We start from the raw sequence: 21,658 nt of genomic DNA on the forward strand, positions 1-21,658 counted from the left end.
CAGTGGAAAGATTTTTACCTTCTGATATCTAGTATTTTCTAAATTTGTAAATATTGGTTCTCTCTGAAGCGAATTCTTCCTTTTGATGCATCATTTGGTAGATAAACATGCCACAAGCACTTAACCAGACAAAACCACTTAAAAGATTCTGGATATGTTTTTTTAAGAAATGCACAAAATGTAATGAAATAATCCTGGGTAGTGTTTAAAAAAAAAAAGCTAGCATATATTACCTGCGAATCATATTTCAGATGCAAATCTTACTGCTGCTGGGTTTTTTCTTACTGCGTAATCTTTTTCTTTCTTCTAATAAACTCCTGGTTAGTAAAAATCCTATGAAAGGTTCCATACTTTGTAGTTTGGGGGGGGGGGGGGGGGAAGTCCTTAGAGTTGTGTGGGATCCCCACAGATCTGGAATTCTTTAACCATATTTTCCATGGATCATCTTCTCACACCAATACAGGAATAGTCTTTAGTTCTTATAAAATAAGAAGCACTTGTATTTTCTGGCGTAGAATGGTATGGCTGCTTGTTTCAACTGTTTTCAGGGCCTGTAAAACAAAAAAACATATGTTTTATTGTTGTTCATAGCTACCCAAATGTGTTATTACGTGATCCTTTTTCCTCCTCCTCGTCTTCCCTGTTGCTGCTTTATTTCTCTTCTCAGTTCGTATTTTGCTTTCTCCTAATGGTGGGTGAATAGCGTTTGAATGTAGTGCGGTTTTCTTACTACTTTGGAGTTTGTAAAGCACTTCAGATTTGCATGGCACCAATGAATCTTGTTGGTACCAAAACAGCTTCCACAAATGTCCAGCATAATAAGATAAAGATCACTTGTCAATGTTCACATGTTATCCAGCACTTCCAGAAGTTGGTCCTGTAATACTTGTAGTGAATTTTACCTCTGTGCATTAGAGTAATCCAAAACCCATGCACCTGATGAATATTTTAACAGCATCCATGCTGTATCTGGCAAATGTTTCTGGAGCGTGTGGGGGGGTTTAGATCACACCCATCACATTGGCAGCTCTTGCTGAATCAATAGGCACTGTATAATATGAAAATAAGTTATTTTGTCAAAATAGAAGCATTAGAAATTTCCAAAGTGATTCCTGTGACCTTGCTCAGTGGATGATGCTTGTTTGAAAAGCCTGATTAGCAATTTACTTACGAGTACCTGCCTGACATCTTCCTTACAACAGCAATTATTATTCCTGCAAGGATTCCAACTGCAACTACGATTCCAATAATTATTCCAACCAGTGCAATTGTTTCCAGACCACCTGAAAGAGGAAATTAGGAATGTTAGCATGTTTCTCATGGAGACAATTGATAAGAGGCTACTGACAGAACTGGCACTGTTGTGCTGCATCCCACTCCTTGGGGAAAATTTCCTTATCTTGTGAAGTCTGAAGTAGGTTTGGTAAATTCCGTGGGCTTATTTGTAGCCTGCAGGCCTGCCTTTGGGCTTGGAGGGCTCTGCATGGATGTGGCTATGGAGATGGTAATCAGGTGAACCCGAGGAGGCAGACCAGGGAGCAGGTTGTGGCTCCTCCCGAAACTTAAGAATGGCATGAGCATAGCTAGTGCCTTCTAGAAGGGTATCGCCTGGCAGTTAAGTTCTCCCTTGTCTTTATAAGCAATTCTTCCGTTTAATACCTTTTTCAGTTTTCTCTGGTTCCCCACTCAGTCCACCTGTAAAGCCAGAAAGAGAATAATTACTTAATTAGTCTGCTTTGTACAGTTTTGCATCCCAATTTATAATGCTATATTCAAGGAAAACTTTTGTTGACTATATCACAATGGTTTGAGGGCTGTGTAATAGGTTGTCCATTTGATAGGGAGTGAGCAAATGAAAAGCTTGAGAGAATGAGTGCAAAGAGCTCTCTGAAGTAATAGAAAGAAACTAAAATCTAAGGGACTGATTGTGGTCTGATATATACTAGTGATACTTAAATGTGATCTCATTAAGATCAGTAAGGATATACCTGGTATAAAATAATTATAATTAAGACGGAAATCAGATTTTAATTGTCTGAGACTGATTTATGCTGATAAAATTTTGCCTTGCTCTCAATGTATTTGCTGAACTATTCTTTGTCTATTTATAAAGGCTTTTTGTCAGTTTAAAAGTTCCTTGAGTAGGTTTTTTGTGTATGGAAGATTGTACAAAATCTGGTTAGTACACTTCTCTAATTCTGGAATTGAATTTGTAGCTGAGTCCCCATCAGAAACAGATGAAACACAAATGCTACTTTTAATTCATTAGAAATATGTCATCCCAAATCTTTAGCATATCCTTTAGGAAAAGTCTGAAAATTCTATCTAAAATTCAAATCTGTTAAACATTGCTTCTCTTATTTAATGGTAAGACAAGAGAGGTCTACACTCAGCAGAGGCAAGCAGGCTGGGAAAGCACATACAATTTCTAAACAAATGCGTCTGATTTACTGAGGGATATGAAACTGCTGTAGAACATAGAAGTTTCAAAAAGAAGCTAGCCAAAGAAAGAGAAGTGTTTGCTCATAGCTGTTGTCTAGAAGTAGTTAGCTTAGGCTACTTAGGGGAGAAGTAGTAAATCGTATACGTACTACAGGAGTTTGTAGAAGTACAGCTGTCACCAGATTTGATTTGACTGTCTGTTTCAAAGCAAAGCCTATGCTAAAAACAAACTGACTTGAAATGTGACTGACAGACTGCCATTTTGTGTGAATTAAGTTTATCACTACTGTATTCTGATAGGTGAATCTGACATACTTGTGAGTCTCACAGACTTCCAGTATTTGATCTGATTTTTGAGATTGTGCTTGAGGTAAAGTGCACTCTGAGCATCTGTTGGCAACAGCTACTACTGTTCACAAATCAGAGAAACCATTCTTCATTTATTTAGACAGCATGTTAAATTTGCATTTAGTTATCAAAAAGTTGGTCTGGAAACAAAGACCTCTTTGGTCATAACAGCTCATCTGACTGTTTTAAAGCAAGATTCATTAAACTTACGACCAGTTGTTGATACCATTACAGTTTCTGCCCTGATACTTAGTTCTGTGATGCTTGTGCTCTCTACTTTTTACTGGTATGCACAAGAGTGAACCTCTAAGAACAATTTTGGTCCAAATGAGGCTATATAGAGCATGTGCCCAAATATTCTTCTGTACACCATCAGGCACAAAAGTGTAGGTACTCAGCAAGCTGGAAGACAGCTAAGCAGGCATAAGGTAACAGGTATTAGTGCACTTTATCAACCTTTTGCACCAATCTGCTGCTCACTGACTACTGCATGGACATGGGTGCAATTTGCTTTGTATGTGCATGACAGTAATTTGTGTCTCTCCAGGGAAGCTAAGGCAGATAACTCAGCAAAAATCAAGAGGGCAGCCAAGTTGTAACAGTTATGTTTTGTGCATTTGAGGATCTTTGAGTTGGCCCCAAAAAACCCTATTTTTTTCTGGAGAGCTGTTTGATTTTTTTTTTTTTTATACTCATCATCTGAAAAGAAAATGAAGGCTTCAGAGTTACTGTCTGCCTTGGGGTAGAACTGGCAGTGCGCTGGTGAACAAAATGGTATAGCTACTCGTTCCTTTTGTCAGCACACTTCTGTTATGAAGTTAGGATGCGTAGTGATTATTAAGGAGTAATTTCAAGAAATCTTCTTTTTCCCTTTCAAAAATCAGCAATGCTACCTTTGAGAGCACCTTAAAAATGGTATTTGAATTTTCCATATATTGTTTAGTAGATGGCAGTACGGCTTCGATATAATAAAACAGAAATGAAAGATTTTTTTACCATCAACATTTTCTGTGTTAGCTTCGTAACCAGTGGAATTATTACTGTCTTCAGCTGGGTCAAATGCACTTTCTGTGGTCATCAGTTGTCCGAACTGCAAGAGATTTGTTACATTGTGTAGTCTTGTGGGCAACTACAAGAATTAGGGGGGAAAAAGAGGGAAGAGAAAACCTCAGTACACTCAGTCTACGTGTATGAAATAAGCATTTAGATTTCTTGGTCTGTCACGTGCCCTGTGGATGTTTTTTAGCTATCACCCGTCATCTTTGACTTGTTCATAGTGACCAAAAAAAAGGTAAGCTGATTTTTCTTCCCTGCTAGAGGCTTTCTAAATCAGATGACCTCTCAGTAGGACTACAAATGGTGTATGAGAGGACTGCAAAATATTGCAGACCTGCCTTTTTTAGGTTTTTTTTAACACTAGTTTGTCAGTTTGGTTTCACTGAAGCTAATGGAGAGATACTGAATTAGTAGAGGCAAATGGCAGCAAACAAGCAGGTTATGAATGCTTTTTGCAGTACAGAACTGCCAAAAACGCTTTCAATTTTTGTCACCTTCAACCTGATTGCTTGCAAATCAAAAGCATTGGTGTTAGATCTTTTTTATGTTAGAACACAAGGTTATTCTCTAGAATTCATAATGATTATTCAGAATCTAAGCCACAAGACAATACCAGGGATATGAAATCAGGGTAACTTAAAAGAACCTTTATTCAGAATGATACTCACCAGTGTTGGTAATTCTTCAAATTCTGTGTCATTTCTGTCTCTGAAATCAATTGTTGCACTTTCTTCTCCTTCTAGAACTGAGCTTGCTGAATAAAATTTTAGAAAATGAGTTAGGATTTTACTTGGTAGTCACATGTTCTGGCTACTTTGACATCTCAATTTTGTTAACATGAGATCTATGTAGTGTTCAATCTCCCTGCCCCTGCATGCTTAGGTTTGCAAAAGTCTTCGGATGAACTTCGTATTTCTGTGCTAAGCTGTAGGACAAAGAGCTTAAGTACACATCACTTAACCCTGGCACAATCTTGAAACATATTTGTTGCTAAGCACTTTGTCCAAGAAAAGATTTTTTTTTTTTTTTTTTTTTTTTAAGAAAAGAGTCCCCCCTCCACCCCGGGTGGCTGTGACTACTCCAGATTTTAAATTAACCATTAGCTTATCTATTTGGATAAATTACTTTAAGCATCTTCCGTTTTCTAAAATAGTAAGAGCTTTCTCCCATCTTTTAGCTCAGTCCCAGCTGCAACCTTATTTTTAGAACTATCATTAATGTTTATGGGTGTAGCCACAGTTTAGAAAATACTCCTCCACAAATCTATTGAGAGATTTTTCTAGAATTGCAAACCTTACTTGCCATAATTTGAATTGTTTAGGTAACGATGTAAGGTCTCCCTTTTTATTCTAGACCTGTATATGTCATCTGTGCTCTTTGGTATAACAGACATTTAAATTTTCGCCCACACAATGTTTTTTCTTTACAAATACAGTCAAACTTCATCACTAGGAAAAATGAGATGGAACAAGGTAGAACACGGAAGGTATGGATATGTGAAGGTAACTGGCAGTATGAAGAAAATGTTGAAAACATAAGTGTAATTTGATTAAGTTTCATGTTGATTCATAAAACTATGACCGCACACAGTATGATGTTAATGTAGCATGATACCTCTTGGGAGTTTCTAATTCACCATGATTATAAAGCTAGGTGAGGCTGCTTGTTATAATGTTGCCTGGCACATAAGAGTTCTGCTAATTCCAGATACCAATGTTTAAATTTAAGCAAAAAGCTAATAATAGACATTGTTGCAAGTAAAAACTTCAGGCAAAAAACCCTCAAACTTCTGCAGAATTCTTTCCTGGATTCAGATTTTGCATCGAACTTCTATTTATTTCAGCAATCAGAGCAGAAGTTTGTCGGAATGTTTTCAAATCCAATTTATGCTTTTTCAGCATAAATACCACGTTATTGCTAGGAAATATATTGCAATGATAGCTGAAGGTTATGTGAATGAGAGCCATGTTCATTCTCTTCAAAAAGCAGATAAGTTTTAGGGGCGTTGGAGAAAACCCTGGATGCTCACACATCATTTGCCTATGATGTATGTAAGGTAACGATTGTCAGCTGCTAACACGTTAATTATGAACAAAGAATACCTAATCCTTTTTTCCTTTGCAAGATAGTTTGATACCTCTGTAATTTGGTAAATAGTAAGTGGTAGATTGGTAGTGCTGTGTAGCGATCTCTTTGGGAAGGAGGACAGCGCATGAGTTATTTGAAAACAGGGGTTTACTGTACCATTTGAATATTTTATGTAAGAGAAATACTTGTGACCTGTTTGTTTTATTAAATCTTACCACTGTTTGTACTAATGTCACCTGCTTTTTTAGTGACCTAGAAATACTATAATCTCCTCTGCATTTGAAGTTAGACTATTTCGGAATGGTTAGACTAGCTCCAAATAGTAAGACTATTTCTTATGAAAGACTTTAATACTCCTAAATGCACCCTACTTGTGTTGTATATGATATAGAGGCAAGTAAACAGAATTTTTGTTCTGTGACTGAAATTAGAAAGAATGGGCATTTTGCTTGGTATCAGTCAAAACTGAAAAAAGGGTAGCATTACTTTGGATCAGCTGTGCATATATCACTTGAAAATGGTTTCTCTTTAATTGAGTTCCATTTAACTTTTGTTCATATTTTAACTGCCTCTTAAAATAAATGTTATTTCAAATGAAAAACCCAATATTTAATTTTGAAATGAGTAACGAAAAACCAAATGCCCTGCCACTTTAAAGGAAATTTTTCATACAGAGGATTTCCAGTGACATTGGGAAAAAAACGTGGTTTTGCTTGAAACTCTCATATGAATTTTACTGGAAACTTGCAAATATTTTTCCTTGCTCCCCAAACTCATTTTTGAACCAAACTAAGAATTTTTCATCCATCTCTAGCAATGTAAGACTGAGAGCATTGTTCCATTGCCAAGAGACTAAACACTGATCTAAACTTAGATCTCTAATTCCATGTTTACTCAAGAAAATAGTATTTTATATTTTTATACCTTTATAAGCCTGAATCCAGATACACTTTCTATTTAAGAGCCAAAAGAGTGTGAAAGTAAGTAGTACTTTAGGCACTAACAGATGAAGAAAGTATATCCATGTTATGCCAACATGAGGCCTAATATAGTGGCTAATTAAGCCAGCCAGTCTCCCAAAAAATCACCTTATCCATGGAAATACTAGAACAGGCCAGGGTAAATAATATTTCTAAGTTAGATAGTAAAAATAATTGGTCATTTTTGATTGAAATACCACAGGTGAGCAGCCTTGAAAATTTTCTGTTGAGATAGCATAAAGGAGGCTTGATTTTAGGTGTGTTTATTTAGCCACCTACTAAATATCACGGCATTTTAAGATATAGCACTACTTTATAATACTTATTTTTTGCTTATAAAGTAATGTCTCTAAATTACAATATTGGGATGATGCTATGTAAATGTTAATATATGTAAGTGTATGTAAGAAATGTAAGTGTAAAGAAAGAAATAGCAATAGAGCTCAACAACATGAATTGTATATGCATCAGTTTATCTTGTAATCCCAGTCAGAACTGAAAAAACATCCTTTATTCACTAGTTGCAAAATAAGCACAGATGGAGAAAACCAATTACCGGAGGAAAAACCCCAAGTAGAAAGTGAAATAAGTTTTGTATGTTAACAACAAGCAGCTTAGTCAGAGAAGCTGCTTATACTCTTGGCATGGCAGTAGCTTTCATCCCTGAAGGATTACCTGATAGTGCAGGCAGGAAAGGAAACGGTGTCACAGAACAAAGTTATAGAGAATTAGTGAATGTCACAGAAACATGAAATAATTATTCTTTGTGTGATAAAGTTATTGCAGATTCTTGGCAATGAGTGACATGCAAAAAATCTATTTTGGTGCATTTGCCCTGTGCAAATCATTGTGTGCAGTGATTGACAAAGGTAGGTGGCCCAGATTAATCTTGCCTAATTTTAGGTTCTTAATAAAGATGCCAAAATAAGGTGTCTGCCTGCCCTTATCTTTTATAGTCTTAGGGAAAGATAAATACTTCAGAAGGTAATTCAGCTCACCTGAGATCTGGGTCATCCTTGGAAATGCTGCCTTTCCTTAACTGTAATGGGAAACTGGAACAATATGGCTCCCCTATTAACTTCCTAAAGCTCACAGATTGAACTGATTTCTATCAATGTGGGGGTCTTGTCCCAGCCCTGTCCAATCTGCGTAATACTGTGTTTGAGCTGAGGTCCTGTGTTTGCTGGACTGTATTTCCAGGGGGTTTTTTTCTGGCCAAGACAGTGGAGGTGGTCTGTGTGGTAGGTAAGCAGACACTACTGAACCCTTACCAAAAGAAAAACTGGGAGGTTATTATCAGTGTACTGCATTTTTAGGAAGCAACATTTGATACTAGACAACTCTTTGTCAGAGAATGCAGTAATAAAGTCAAAAATATTTAAATGAAATTGAGAGAAACTACTGGATGTGACACTTCTTTCCCTGTACCCAGTACAAGGTGCATATGCCACTGACATCAAAGAGTGTAAATGGGATGTAAGGGTCTATGTGCTTTAGTCATTTGTTGGTTTCATCTGATGTGGGCCAAATGTAGCAAGAGCTGTAGGGTTAAGTAGTGCTTCTGCATATGTTCTTAATACTATCTTAGAGGAGGTTGTAAATGAAAACATTGCCTCACAGTGCTATGATTGTCTCCAACTAGCACTATGGCCTCTTCTGCTTGCAGCTATACATTGCTGCAGATGTGAATTAATCATTACATCTCTTTCTGCCAAAGTTCCAGCTGGGTGTGTTTCAGTTCAAAGTCCCCAGCTGCTATCAGGCTGCAACTTCTCACACCAGGAGAAGATTTGATGCCTTTAAAAGTTTAATAGTGCTTTGAAAACATCCCATGGTAAAGCATCCCATGACCCACTTAGGGGGAGATGAGCTCACTACTCATTGTTATGCATGGAGTGACAGTTTACTAGAAAAACCTCTTAGGGTTGCTTTCAAAGCACAGTGGTTGTGTTGGAAAGGAGAGGGAGTTGTAAGATTGTTGTTCATTAGCATTTCTTTCAGGTACCTCCAAAACCAACAAAGATACTTTTGAAGATGAAAAATGTTGTAGGATCTTGTTTCTTTCCCAGCAGTCTGAATAAACCCAGACGCTAGTGGGCAAAGCCAGTTGTAAGCCTGTGTTTTAGCTTAGTCCGTGAAACAGGAAGCCCTCAGAATAGAATGAGTTTCCCTTTCTGCAATAAGAGACCAGTAGGTAAAAATGGCTAACCTTAACGGATTCCCCCTAGCAAGAACTGAAATAATCTTCAGTGCTCATTGCCCCTCTGCTTCTATTTAAAAAAAACAGCTTCAGTTATTTGTAACAGCTAAACAAATTAATAGCAAGTTAACTATCAAACAAAAGCTTTGAACTTAAAATTCAAGTTTAATTTTAGCTGTATCTTATTGATACCATATTTTATCCTATCCAGCTGTGCTAGATAGGTGCTTTGTTGAATGCTTCTCTAGAAAAGCAAGGGAAAGCATTTAGTGGAGCAGGTCACTTGGGAGGTGTCACTCTTTTGTTTGAGATATTACTGAGCTAACAATCTGGAGTTGACTGTTTTTCAGTATCTGCTTCCTGAATTGTTACAGGCCAAGTGGTGGTGTTTGAAGGACTGTGTAGGTATGTGTGTGTTAGCCATCCTATTCTGGCCATATTTTACTCAGCATTTATGTCCTGATACAGTAATTCCCTTTCTGAGGAAGCATTCTTTACTCACAGACCTTCATTTGGTTGTGACCAAAGTAAGTCCTAAACTCAGTATCTCTTTATTGGACTCTAGTTCAGTTGTAGTTCAGTGGAAACTTTTATTCATGGTGGTGGAAATTTAACAAAAATGTATGATTTGATAAGGTATCTGCCTTTTGAATACATAATGTCTCAACAGCAGCTCTGTAGCTTTCAAATACCATTTTGTCTGTTATTTGGCTTCATTCTCAACTTAAACATATTCCACAGTCAGGTCCAAAGCCTACCTCATCAGCGTATTTTTTGCTGAAAGTAGTTTTCATTTATTTTTCTATAATTGCTTAAGCATTTTGGGTATCCAAAAAAAGCATTTAAGTGTCTCTCTTGTGAAATGGTTCAACACTGCCGAATCCAGGCTACAAAATTTTTTGTACTTGGAAAATTTGAGGGTTTGAAGAATATAATGTAGTGAATTCTGGGTTTTGCCTTCTGAACTTTGGATAGTTAAAATTTTCAGACTTTAGAAAGGCGGGGAAGTTTCTTACTGAGAACTGAAATTCTCATTTGTACCTGTGGCTCCTGCAAAATTCATGACATCTGCAGTATCCTTAGCCTGTTTGGGGCCACAGCATTGGCAGTTTCTGTTAATTCTTTCTGGAAGTTGGAGTAATATATCATGCCATGATAAAGAAATGCCCTGGCATATGTTTAAGAGTCTAGATTTTCTGTTGTTCAGGAGAAAGTACGTACTGTCTGTCTAAAGGCTGAAGTGCTTGCTGCAGTTTTCTTACACAAAGACTGACAGCTTTTTGCTTTGTATAATGAAGGAAACTAGATGACAAAATACCATGAACTTTGGAAAATATCTGCCAGTTGAAAAATGGTCCTGATGCACACGGAAGGATTTGGCTTAACCTTATTTAAAGTATGGCTGACTTTGTTCAGGTATTCCATGTAGCTCATGATGACAATGTTTTGCTGAATTGTCAGAAACATTTCCTTTGGTCACCACACCCTACTACAGATGGTTTCTATTGCTGTGGCTGGCTTAGCCAAAGGAACAAAGCCAGGGTTTAAATCTACAGTGCCAAGTAGCGAAGAACCACTCGGCTGCTTCTGAAGTAAATCACATGTCTTCTGAATGTTACAATATTCTACATTGCCCATACATAGTATACCTACAGAAAAGCAAAACAGAATATATTTTAACTGGGCAGATACAGAGCAAAGTAACTGCTCTTCAAGTGCTTACTGTATGTGTATGACCCACAACCAAAGTTATGAAACAAAGCCACAAGAGGAAAAGGTGGTAACTTACTAAGCTTTCTCTTACGCATGATAAAGTCGGCCACAGAGCTGTGGGCATTAAGAAGGAAGAGACTGTTTAACTCCATTATGGGATATTCCTTTAAAAATATTCCTTGCGGAACTAGTGATGAGTCTTCTAAGGTTCATACTTTTAATAATCTTGCTGCATCAATCTCCGATTTCTTGTCTGATAAGTACACTGACCTCAGATTTGCTATCCCATGAATGTGGGATAAACCCACCTTATTGATATTTGCTGCCCCATCACCCTGTTGCCCTGTTTGCAGTCTTACTAGCAATTTCTTTGTTTTTTCTGAGCAGTAAGGGTTTGATTGGGGCAACAAGGTTGGAGTTGTGATCAAGGTATAAGTCTCTCTTGCATCTTTCTGTAAGTGGCACCTAAACTGCAGCATTACAGTACTGTGTTTATCGTTGCATGGCTGACAAAGAATGAGTGTTGGAGCTAAGACAAGGAGAAAAGTACAAAATTTTGTGTAATGGATCAGCAGATTTTATGGGGCGTGCAGCAGAAGGCAATCTGTATACAAATATTGGGATATGCAAATGCAAACAAAAGGAATTAAGAAGTGACCTCTAATACAGTAATAAACTAATCTTTTTCCCTGAATCACTTCCTTCCCAAAACTCTGAGGCTATAGCCATATGCCCTTTCACAGCTGCCTTGACGAAGGTTACTAACCCTTTGTATCTGCCAGTGGAGCTGTTTGCATGACCAATTCTTAACTCATTTGTTTGAAACATGCATGCTAACACTATAACTGGAAACTGGTTAGGATTTAATTTTGTTCACAGAATGATTTTTGGCTAGCTGCTTTATATTGCCACACAGCAAGATCCATTCAAACATGTTTAGTCTGACTTTCATACTAACTAACAACATACTAGCTAATATTTGGATGGGTTTCATAGTCATAAAAACATTTTAATATTAACTTGGAATTAAGTGTGTCCCCTTTACAGATTTGGCAGCAGCTCATATACTACTCAAGCCCTTGTAAAAGAGTACATGTTTGCCTGAAATGGTGTACACAGCTGAATTGTGCTGTCACAAAGGATTATTCTTATGCAATTTATGTTGGATGTTGTAGTGTTTGTAATCAACAAATACAAAGATGGAAAAACATGAGGAAGTCATAAAGCAATGTGAGAATGTGCTCAGCATCACAGTTTCTATTTCCTTTGAGAGTTTTTGGCAAGGCTTCTGAGACTGAGTTGGAAATCAATAGTAAATTTGTCTCTTATTTTTCTCATTTGTTTCTCTTTAGAACATCCCAACACACCTCTACTCCCAATCCTACATCTTTTTCTGAAATGCTGTATAGCAAATTGTGCACCAAACAGCTATGTGAGTTTTGCTGCAACATTAATTCAAACTGAGGGTTTGGTATGTGCACACACAAATCGGAGGGAGGCCCTTTTAGAGGCTGCCCATCTGCAGCATGGATCTGGGATGCAATCAATAGCAGGACCTGGCAGCATTTGGGTTCCATCCCGTAGTCCCTGACTGCATCCAGACAAAAAGCAAACAAACCAACAAAACAAATGTGTAACTGAGACAGACCATATGTTAGAGCTGGGCAAACAGTAGTTATTTCTGTGGTATGCATGTATGTATGGCTTGCCTCAAATGACACAAGGAGGAAACACTGCATGCTTCTGTCAGAGCCCAACAGCCTGCATGCTGTGGGCTATCCTTCCTTTACTGTTTTTTATTATCTATTAAAATGCTCTTTTATCTCTCTAGGTTCTCAGCTGCTGATTTTTGCAGATGATTTAGCAGTACTAGATCTGGGGTAAATGCATGGGTCCAGTGGAAACCGTTGAATTACAGGAGCTGAGAATCTGGCCTCTCTTTCCAGATTTCACTGTGCAGCCTGAGTTAATGAAAGGTCCACTTGTGAGCTTTTAAATATGACTATTTCCTTTGCTTGTAAAGCTACACAGATTCAGAAACTGCCTTTTGAGATACAGAAGGGCAAGTGTCTCTGCTTTCCCGATGAAGAGAAAGCAAATTTTGTCTGCTCTCTGCTGGTCTTTTACCAAGATACTGCAAAATACAGACTCGCTAATTTGCAGACCCAGTAATTGAGATCCAGTAAGATGATTTTCTTCTTTTTTGTGATAATTAAGGTTTGGGTATTGGACATGTAGAGCGAGATTCGTATCATGCTAATGTAGTTCACAAGAGGCATCTATGGGGACACACATGCAAGTGCACTCATCATTTATGATGCAGCCAGATATAAGGTGAAAGGTTTTGTCATGCTCATTTAGTGGACAACTGGCTCCCATTTGGAGTCATGTGTGACTGTTCATTTTGTTGTTCATTGTATTTACTACCAGCAGTTACAGAATTTGATTTTCAGAAGAGTTTAGAGTTGCATGACTATTGTTTAGTTTTGCCACTGAACTGGCAACAGGGTTTGGGTAAATCAAGATACTTTTTCAAAAGTCCTTTCTTGTGATTTTGACAATTCTGGGTTTTATGATTTTTAAAAACATAGAAAAGTTTTTAATCTTTCATGGTTGACTGTAAACTTCAATTTCCCTTCTTACCATATAAACACTTTTCATCTGAATTATCCTGTCTGTGTGATTACTTTTAGTCCAAAACAAATGTAAAGTAACGTGACCTAGTATAAACTTGATAATTGAGACTTGCATAAGGAGTTATAATCTAGTATTTGCTTCTAGGTAAGATTAGGCATGTGGACAGTTGATACAGCTCAAGTGACATGTGGTAACTTGTTTAACAATCATATTAATTTTTTTCATGTTATGTGACAGCCAATAGAGTAATCTGCTTCTCTGCAATGATACTTGCACCATGGAGAAGGTTTCAAATTAGGAAATGGTGCCTCTGTAAAGCACTCATTTGAATGCTTGTGCTTTTAATTGTTTGATTAATGTTGTGCCCAGAAAAATTTTAGGCCAACTTCCATTTCCACTTACTTGGTCTGAAGCTGTGTGCTAAGATTTGCTTGAGTTTTTCTATGCTGAACAGGATCACAGAAGAACAAATATATCTGCTAATCATTCAATAGGAAATGCTGTAGTCTGAAAATTCATCAGCTTGTATAGTGCTCAGGGCTGTCCTTGGTTGTAAGAAAGACAAAATACTTGGCTGTTTCAGTCAGGATTTAAACCATGAATAGATTAAACACATTCATGCATGCTCTATTTGTTTTTAAGTAGACAGTAATGTAAGACTTGTTAGTAGGTTTTCTTTCTGTATTTTTGCTAATTTCTGCCACTGATTTTCTTTGAAAGTTCACGTATGAAGAGTGAAATTAATTAGTTAATGATCTTCTCGTCTTCCACATCAGTGTTGTATGTTAATGCTTTTACAGCTTTGTTATGTCTTGCTTTATGTTACCCAATTAAAGGAGCTTTTATCGTTTTCTTTTGGAAACCACGTTGCTGACTAGGACCAAAAATTCCTCTTAAGGGTGGCACAAATCCAGGAAATTAACAGAAATCTTAATTTTTAACTTACTGATGTTAGATGTAATTTGCAAGTTCTCTATGAGCAAAGACTCTTTAAGCATTTCTGACTTTGCCCTTGAGATTCATAGGTTTTCACTGAAATGTTGTTCATAGGTTGGCTGGTAGTCCTTTTATTGGGTCAGTGGTAACTGATTTTTCAGTCAATTTCTGGTTCACGTTTGTCCTGAAATGGTTTCTGTGCCTCTGGCTTTTTCGTGAAGTTGCAGCAACTCAAACACAGCAGATACTAATGAAACTACTCAAATTGTGGATAACTACCTGGAAGGGGAAAAATGCTGTGCTTACAACTAGGATCAACAGCTGAATTCAATTTATTTGGCGATTCAAGGAGGAATTTGGAACCAATAATAATATCCTTTTGGAAATATGCTTCCTGATTGCAACAAACATGCCTTTCTTGATTCAATCTCAAGGCAGAAAATGGAGTGCCCGAATATAACAAAAGGGTAGCTGCAGATTTATTTATGGCCTGATCAGGGTTAAGAGGTATCAGAATCTGATAAGGAGACTTATTTTCTCTAAAATCATCAGGCCAAATTGTCTGCCGCAGGAGTTGAGGTATCTGAATATACTCCCTCCACCTAGTACTATACAAGCCAAAAAAATTCTCCATCTTCATTGTCAGTGCCGTCACAGACAGCTGAAGTTGGCATTGTCATTTTAAGTCAGTTCTAATTTGAGGTTGCTGATGGTTATTGGTAAACAGCGGTGATACGCATGCTAAATAGTTGAGACTTGCTTATTTTGTATCTGGTCTCTTTTTCTGGTGTATCCTTTGGCAGTTATCCTAAATGATTGGTGAAGTCATAAAACCTAAAAGGACACAGAAAGCCTTAAATACTGTAAACCATGGTCTAGAGCCAACTGTGGAGTTCAATGCAAACTATAATAGTAATAAAAGAGAGTTAGAGTCTTGCAAGCAGGAAATATTTTGACATTTTTCTGGCTAGTAGGGTTTCAACCTGATCATTGCTGGACTCCTTCTCTGAGTTGAGAGAAAATATGCTTAAAAATTCCCCAAAAGCCTTAAGATAAAAGACCTTTTTTCCTGTAATGCTGATATCCTAGAAACTGCTTAAGGTAATTCTGTAAAATGGTGGTGGGTTTTGCCTCACTTTTAATGCCTTTAAACTTTGGTACACTCAATATTGATGCTTTTTAAGGATAAGCTAGCTGGGTGAGCCCTAAGTGCTTATCTTGGAGAAAGCCTAGAAAGCAGTATTTGGGACTTGCCTAATATCTGTTGATTTTAGATTTTCTGTGAAATTTTGAAGCATAACTCAAACTTTCAGCCTCATATTCTGACATACAGAACACCAGGAATTCCCATTAGAAGTTTCAAGCCAACAGCCACACATACTGTATATTGATATAGCTCTGTTATTTGCAGCAGAATGATATTGACTGTCACCAGCCCAAAATCAGGTTATACGTTTCAGTTGGGGTCCCTAAATCCAAGTCAGAGAAGTAGATTTATGCTTTGGAAGACCTGTGAGTTGAGTTTCAGGTTATTGTTCTCGGAGCACTAGTACTTGGAACATGTTCCATAGCAACGGTAGCTGTATTTCACCACTACAGGCATACTTTACTTTCTGTTTGTGCATACATCATACATCAGGGACGCTGCCTGATGGCAAATTCATTCATAATGAGTCAAATACTATGCAGAAAGACTAAAATTGAATGTGATGTTCCTGAAATCAAGTAGTGCTCAGGGTAATTCTGATTTACTGTTAATAAATCAGACTCTTCTCTTTAACTGTAAAAAGACTTAAACTTACCTGAAAGTGTATATTGTAATTTCTTTTAAATTTTATAAATTATATAAATACAGTTTGCCAAAACCTTTTTCTGAGTAGATACATAACACTTCTTCAAATCTGTTTTAGGTAACAATTCTTCATGTTTTAGTTTCCCTCACTTGAATACATTGCTTATGGCTAAGTTAGTATTAGAAAAGCCCTGCATAAGGCTCAAATTCTAAGCTGTTGTAATGTTTCTAAGTACAGAAGCTAAACTCTTGAATGGAACGATTTATAAGTTACTTTCATAGAGAGTTTCACCACCTAAATGTCAGTTACAATTAAATTATTGCTTGCAGTTTCCTTTGCATATAGTCCAGTGAAACTGAGGACATTCCCAAGGGCTGTTGATGTAATGCCTTCCCCGACTGTTTGTACTGTTCTCCTTCCCTTGCGCAGACACCCACAGAAAATTCTTTTCTAATAGAGCTTAACTTGGCCCATCTGAAAACTTTTGATGTGTTTCTTTCCTGATCACAGCCATAGTAGATGCCCAGTAGCAGCTTAAGAATTCAGAAGAAAGCTTTATAAACAGGACAGAGCAACTATATTGCCTATGAGGAAACACACAAACTGTTAAATTACAGGAAATTACTAGAAATAATTTTAACCAAAGTTTCTTCTTACCTTCTTCAGCAAGTGCTATGAAAGGCACACTCCCTAAAACGAAGATGAAGAGTTGAGCTTTGGTAAACATCTTTGATCTGCTTAGAGAATAGCTTTCCAATCCTGAGACCAGATGGATTCAAATTCTGATTAATTTGTTTAGAGCCGGGGGAGAATTGAGATCACGAAAAGAAATCACTGCAAAAAATACTTTGGTATTCCAAATATTCCTTTAACTGCCGTAGTCTAAAGGGGGAAGGTTTTCCCAGATGATAACTATACAGCTAAAGAAAACTGAGTGGAGTCAGCATTATTTTCTTTAGCCAAGGGGTGGGAGCATGCCTAAGGTGGTCCTCAAAGAAGAGCCAGGCCCGCCCTCTGCACTCTGTTTGGTCAGTACTAAAATTATGATCTCAGCCCAGGTTTAAAGTTACAGAGCTGTTGTGGCTTTCAGAAGACTTTTATTTAGCAAAGGGGGAAAGGGTATTTAGGCAGAGCGAGGTGCTGAGGGAGTTCCCTCCCTTCTGCAAACTGTCCTTAAATATTTAAGGAACAACACTAAGGACATTTTTGCTGTTATTTCCAGCGGTGAACTGATGTTTTCTTCATTTCAAAGTGAGCCCCCATGTTTATCTAAGCAAGTGTGGTAGTGAATGTGCATTTAGGGATACTGAAATAGTTTTAGGACAGGTTATTTAATTCTGCAGTAAATACTGTCTGAGTTTTTCTGCATGTCTAAGTCTCTCTCTCAGCTCGTGTCCTCAAGTGACATCCTAGCCATATTCTAGCATTTATCTCTGCCCACAGGCTTGCTGGCCTCAGTGTGTTAATATCACCCTGCAGAGACAGAGGATTTTTCCTTGTCGTATGTAACTATTAGTAGTACAGCTGTACAATCGTCGGTACGAGAGTAGTTACTTTTTCTTGTATATGCTTCTGCGCATCAGCGTTGCATGGCATGTATAGCAAGACTGGGTTAACACTCTACCGACATCTGTAACAGATATTTTTTCTCAGAAATGATGGTTGTTAGGCAGGAACTGGGGCTGAAGCAGGACTTGGGGAGCAGTGATTCATATTAATCTTTGTCTTGGGCTGATTTACATCTATTTAGGGATGTGGTGGATTTTAATCAGTCTTCACATGTGAACTAACTATACTGGTGTGCCGCACAGCTGAGTGGAGGAAGTGTGTGACCTTCTCCCTTGGTTTCTGTACCTTGAAGTCCTGCAGCGCTAGGACATCAGACTCTGCAGCATAGCAGCAGAAGCATAGATTTGTTTTCTTTCTGCTGACAGTTGTGGAGCAGGTAACCTCTGAAGAAGAGTGGGGTGGACTTGTGGGAGAGGTTTTATCTTTTAAAAACAAAAAAATGCTAAAACGTGGCTGGTTGTTTTGCTCAGTGGATGTGAGTCAGAGCTGTCATTAAGACCACACAACACTTTGCGCTGTAAAGGAGCACAGCAAGTCTAAACGTAAGCAGTGATACAGGGATGTCAGGAGGGCTGTGGATGGGAAATGCAACACCTTCTATGAGGCTTTTCTTTACTTTTGAAAGTGATAGTGCCAAAGGAATTTGTTAGCTACAGATATAAATTATGGTGCTATAATTGTGTTCTTTGTATTGAAGATCCTTAGGAGAGTAGGATGAAAACAGTTAATGCTAATGCAAAGAAACAACAGGCAGTATTGGCTTATTGTCTTTAGAAAACCAGTAAATAAATATTCCCAATATACTAACTTCCAGTGTGTCTTGAATCTCAAAATCTGGGATTGATTATTCTTTGATAATGCTGCTTCAAATTTATTGAAGAATGTTTGCTTTTGGGAAATGCCACTCATGAAACTGCAATTTGCTAGGGGAGTATGTCAGTTCTAATGAAACTTATGTTGAAAAATAAACCAAATAATTTTTTACCTTATCAGAATGGAACGTTTGGAATTCTGTATGTATTTTCAGGAAAAAGATGTATGTAGTGCACTATGAAAGACAAACTGGAACAAACAGTGACTTTTTAATGTTAACAAATTCTCATTGGGAACAAAAAAGATATTTTTAGGATTTCATTCAATTTTCTTCAAAGGTACTCTGAAGACCTTTCATTTTCATGATTATTCATATAAACAAATTCGCCTCAGGTTTAGGAATAAGCCTTTCTAAAGAAGGATAAGCTATTTGCTGAATTAAATAATTTCTTCCTTAACCTGTACTGTATTCCAGGTATAGAACTGGAGCTCTTGAGCTTTCAGGAATCAGATGTCCAAGTTCCAGTGGCTACTTTGATACTTTCCAACATTATTATTCTTCTCAATAAGGAATAGTTTCTCCTATATCAGCCTATTTTTCCTGCTCCAGCTGGTTCCTCAAAGAAAAACTCTTTAAGCAAATTTACTGAATTATGGAGAACTTAAAATCAGCTTCTATCATGGTATCAAAGTGCAACAAAGGGAAATAAATTTGCTTGCAGATGCAAAACAAGTTAGTTAGTGAAAAAGCTAGGAATGTCTTAATTGTCATCTTGGGATGAAATTATTCCTTAAGGACAACCATGACAGGAACATGCCTTCTAGTGAGGACAGCATGTTGCTGAGTACGGAGGTGAAGGTTGGGAGCCATTGCTGAGCCCTCTGATTTAAAACATCAACAAAATTCTTTCAGAAGACCCAGTATACGCTTGGGGGAGAGGGTATGGAGCCAGAGAGAGGTGAGGGAGCGGTTTTTCCTCTGAACTGTACTGAAGTAAGGGGTTCTTAATGAACCTGTAGTTCACTGTATGAGAATTCTGTTAAGACACTAGGTTTTGTGAAAATAAACGCGTTATTCTAAGGTTCTGATTTAACAATCCATCTATGTTTAAAGCGGCACTTAATTATGTGGTCTATTTGTTTAACAATAGAAGGTAAGCATATACTGATATGTAAGTGTATGTCTTTGCTGATGGGTAGTGGGCTTGCGTATGTGCTCAAATGTTGTAATGAAATGGTGTTTAGGTCTATGCAGGGATGCTGTAATTTGGTTTTTTGTTCTGGGTGTGTTATGACAATTCCCACAAATTGCCAGGATATGAGTGCATATGAGGGTCACCCTCCTTTTTTTCTTTTTTTTTTTTTTTTTTTTTTTTTGCCAGGCAACTCAGTGTGTTTTTAATCACAGTGGTTTAAGGGAGGAGGTGGAAAGGGTCTAGAGTACAAGCAGCCCTTATGTTTTCATTTCATAATCTGTTCTTTCCGTCTGACTGTATCAGTCATTTGCACAGCCTTGTGAGAGGCTTAGGCTGTCTCTAGTTCAGTAAGAGCAAAGAATGAAACATAGCAGGGGGAGTAGAAAAATAGTGACTATATCCTGCAAAGTGTTACGCCTCAGTGGCAGAAGTCGTGTGGGATGATATGTTTTCCTCTGAATCAGTCAATGTTGCAATATGAACCTGGGAGCACTGAAGTCAATGGAAGACTCCCCGTTGTCATAAAGGGCCTTTAAACAGCAACTCCAGTATCAGCAAGGGCAGCCTTGCTGCTGATTCTGTATAACTCTGCTGATAAGATGGATGTCATGCCGGGTGTAAATGTAGGCAGCTTGATTTCTTTGACTGTGTGTGACTGTGTATGGTTGCTTGCAGTATTAGGGCTGGTCAGTCTGCCTAAGTATGCTCTTCTGCAAGTGTAGTGCTTTATGATTGTCTCTGGTATTGGTTTGGCCTTATAATCGGCAAGTTGTTTGGCAGTTTATCCTGGAATTGATTGCATTTCTTTGCTCAATGAAATAATCTGTATGTATACATTTAATTCATTTACACCGCAAAAACCTAGCCCTGGATTTCCTGCCCCTGCAAGTGAACATTACTATGATCCAGAAAGTAAGGGATAGTACGTAGGGCAAAGTGTGACAGTGAACTCTGGGGACAATGCTGATTCAGCTTCTGGGGTAAATGGGCTGGAGAGAAGAAGGGACTGTTGTTACAGAGCTCCAGGTGTAGCATGAATCTGTTAATTGTACTTATCTCAGATGACAACGAAGTTACTGCCATTTTCCTGAAATATCTCAGGAATGATTCCCCTTTTCATTAAAGCTATCTCTAAAACACAAGGAACTATATATATCAAGGTCTAAACTTTTTAGGGCCATATTACCAGAATTGATAGTTTATTTTTTTTGTGTTTGATTTTTTTAGAAACCCTTTGAGGACACCTGTGTCTTCTAGGACTGATGTTCAGCAGTGCCAAGCATGCAGAGCTCCTGTAAATTGCCTGAGCCTGTGCATGCTTGTCCCTTCTGCACACCGAGGCTCTACTGTCTCAAAGCAGACGGAAGGTTTCTTCGATTTTGGGTTACTTATCAAAAGAAGCTGCCTAAACATCAGTCATGAAAAATGCAACCTATGAATAGAATTTGCTTTCTATTTCCACTTCCAGAAGAACTTGTTTTGTGGACGCTCTCTGCTTGTGACTTATACGATGTTTTCTAAGACTCAATCCACTATATAAGGGATTCAAAAATTGAGATGGGCAATTCTGTACAGCGTGGTGTGCTGAAAGATTACTTCACAGTAAAGCAAAGTTGCCTTGTTGAAAGCAGGTAGTGAAAAATTGTAGCTGTCATTCTGGGTCTGCTCTTTTTTGAAGTAATAGAACATTTCCTCAAACTGAATCGGGTGTTTTTGTATTTCAGTACCTGCCAAAAGGGGTGGGTTTGGCTGCAAAGGGAAAACAGGAAATGGCTTGAAAATTAGTAAAGCTTGCAGAAAACAGTTCTTATGCTTTTGACCAAATATTGCAGGGCCCACAGCTGCCCCTGGGGTACAGAAACAGGAAATTCAGCAACAGAGACAGAC

General features: G+C 37.8%; 1 protein-coding gene across 4 annotated transcripts; it reads right to left on the bottom strand.

The window, feature by feature from the left end:
• Positions 1–389: 389 nt before the first annotated feature.
• PDPN (podoplanin) lies at positions 390–17,113 on the bottom strand. Of its 4 annotated transcripts, none has more exons than XM_059830081.1 (6): positions 16,851–17,113; positions 4,515–4,600; positions 3,787–3,880; positions 1,660–1,695; positions 1,172–1,283; positions 390–551 (listed from the first exon to the last, which is right to left on the bottom strand). In XM_059830081.1, the coding sequence occupies exons 1-6, from the start codon at positions 16,918–16,920 to the stop codon at positions 545–547; spliced, it is 405 nt and encodes a 134-aa protein (XP_059686064.1). In that variant the 5' UTR covers positions 16,921–17,113; the 3' UTR covers positions 390–544. The 4 variants fall into 4 exon arrangements, with proteins under 4 accessions (XP_059686064.1, XP_059686063.1, XP_059686062.1 ...); XM_059830080.1 differs by having other exon boundaries at positions 1,178–1,283; positions 3,787–3,919; XM_059830079.1 differs by having other exon boundaries at positions 3,787–3,919.
• Positions 17,114–21,658: the final 4,545 nt, after the last annotated feature.

The sequence above is a fragment of the Gavia stellata genome, chromosome 27 (genome assembly GCF_030936135.1).
Source record: "Gavia stellata isolate bGavSte3 chromosome 27, bGavSte3.hap2, whole genome shotgun sequence".
NCBI classification, from domain to species: Eukaryota; Metazoa; Chordata; class Aves; order Gaviiformes; family Gaviidae; genus Gavia; species Gavia stellata.

What these genes read in the sequence shown, in the direction of transcription:
- PDPN (XM_059830079.1), bottom strand. Translation starts at nt 16,920, where the DNA reads ATGTTTACCAAAGCTCAACTCTTCATCTTCGTTTTAGGGAGTGTGCCT. An exon ending in CATAGCACTTGCTGAAGAAG is followed by an intron (nt 4,601 to 16,850) that starts GTAAGAAGAAAC and finishes AATTTTATTCAG; the next exon opens with CAAGCTCAGTTCTAGAAGGA. An exon ending in ACCAGAGAAAACTGAAAAAG is followed by an intron (nt 1,284 to 1,659) that starts GTATTAAACGGA and finishes TTCCTCTTTCAG; the next exon opens with GTGGTCTGGAAACAATTGCA.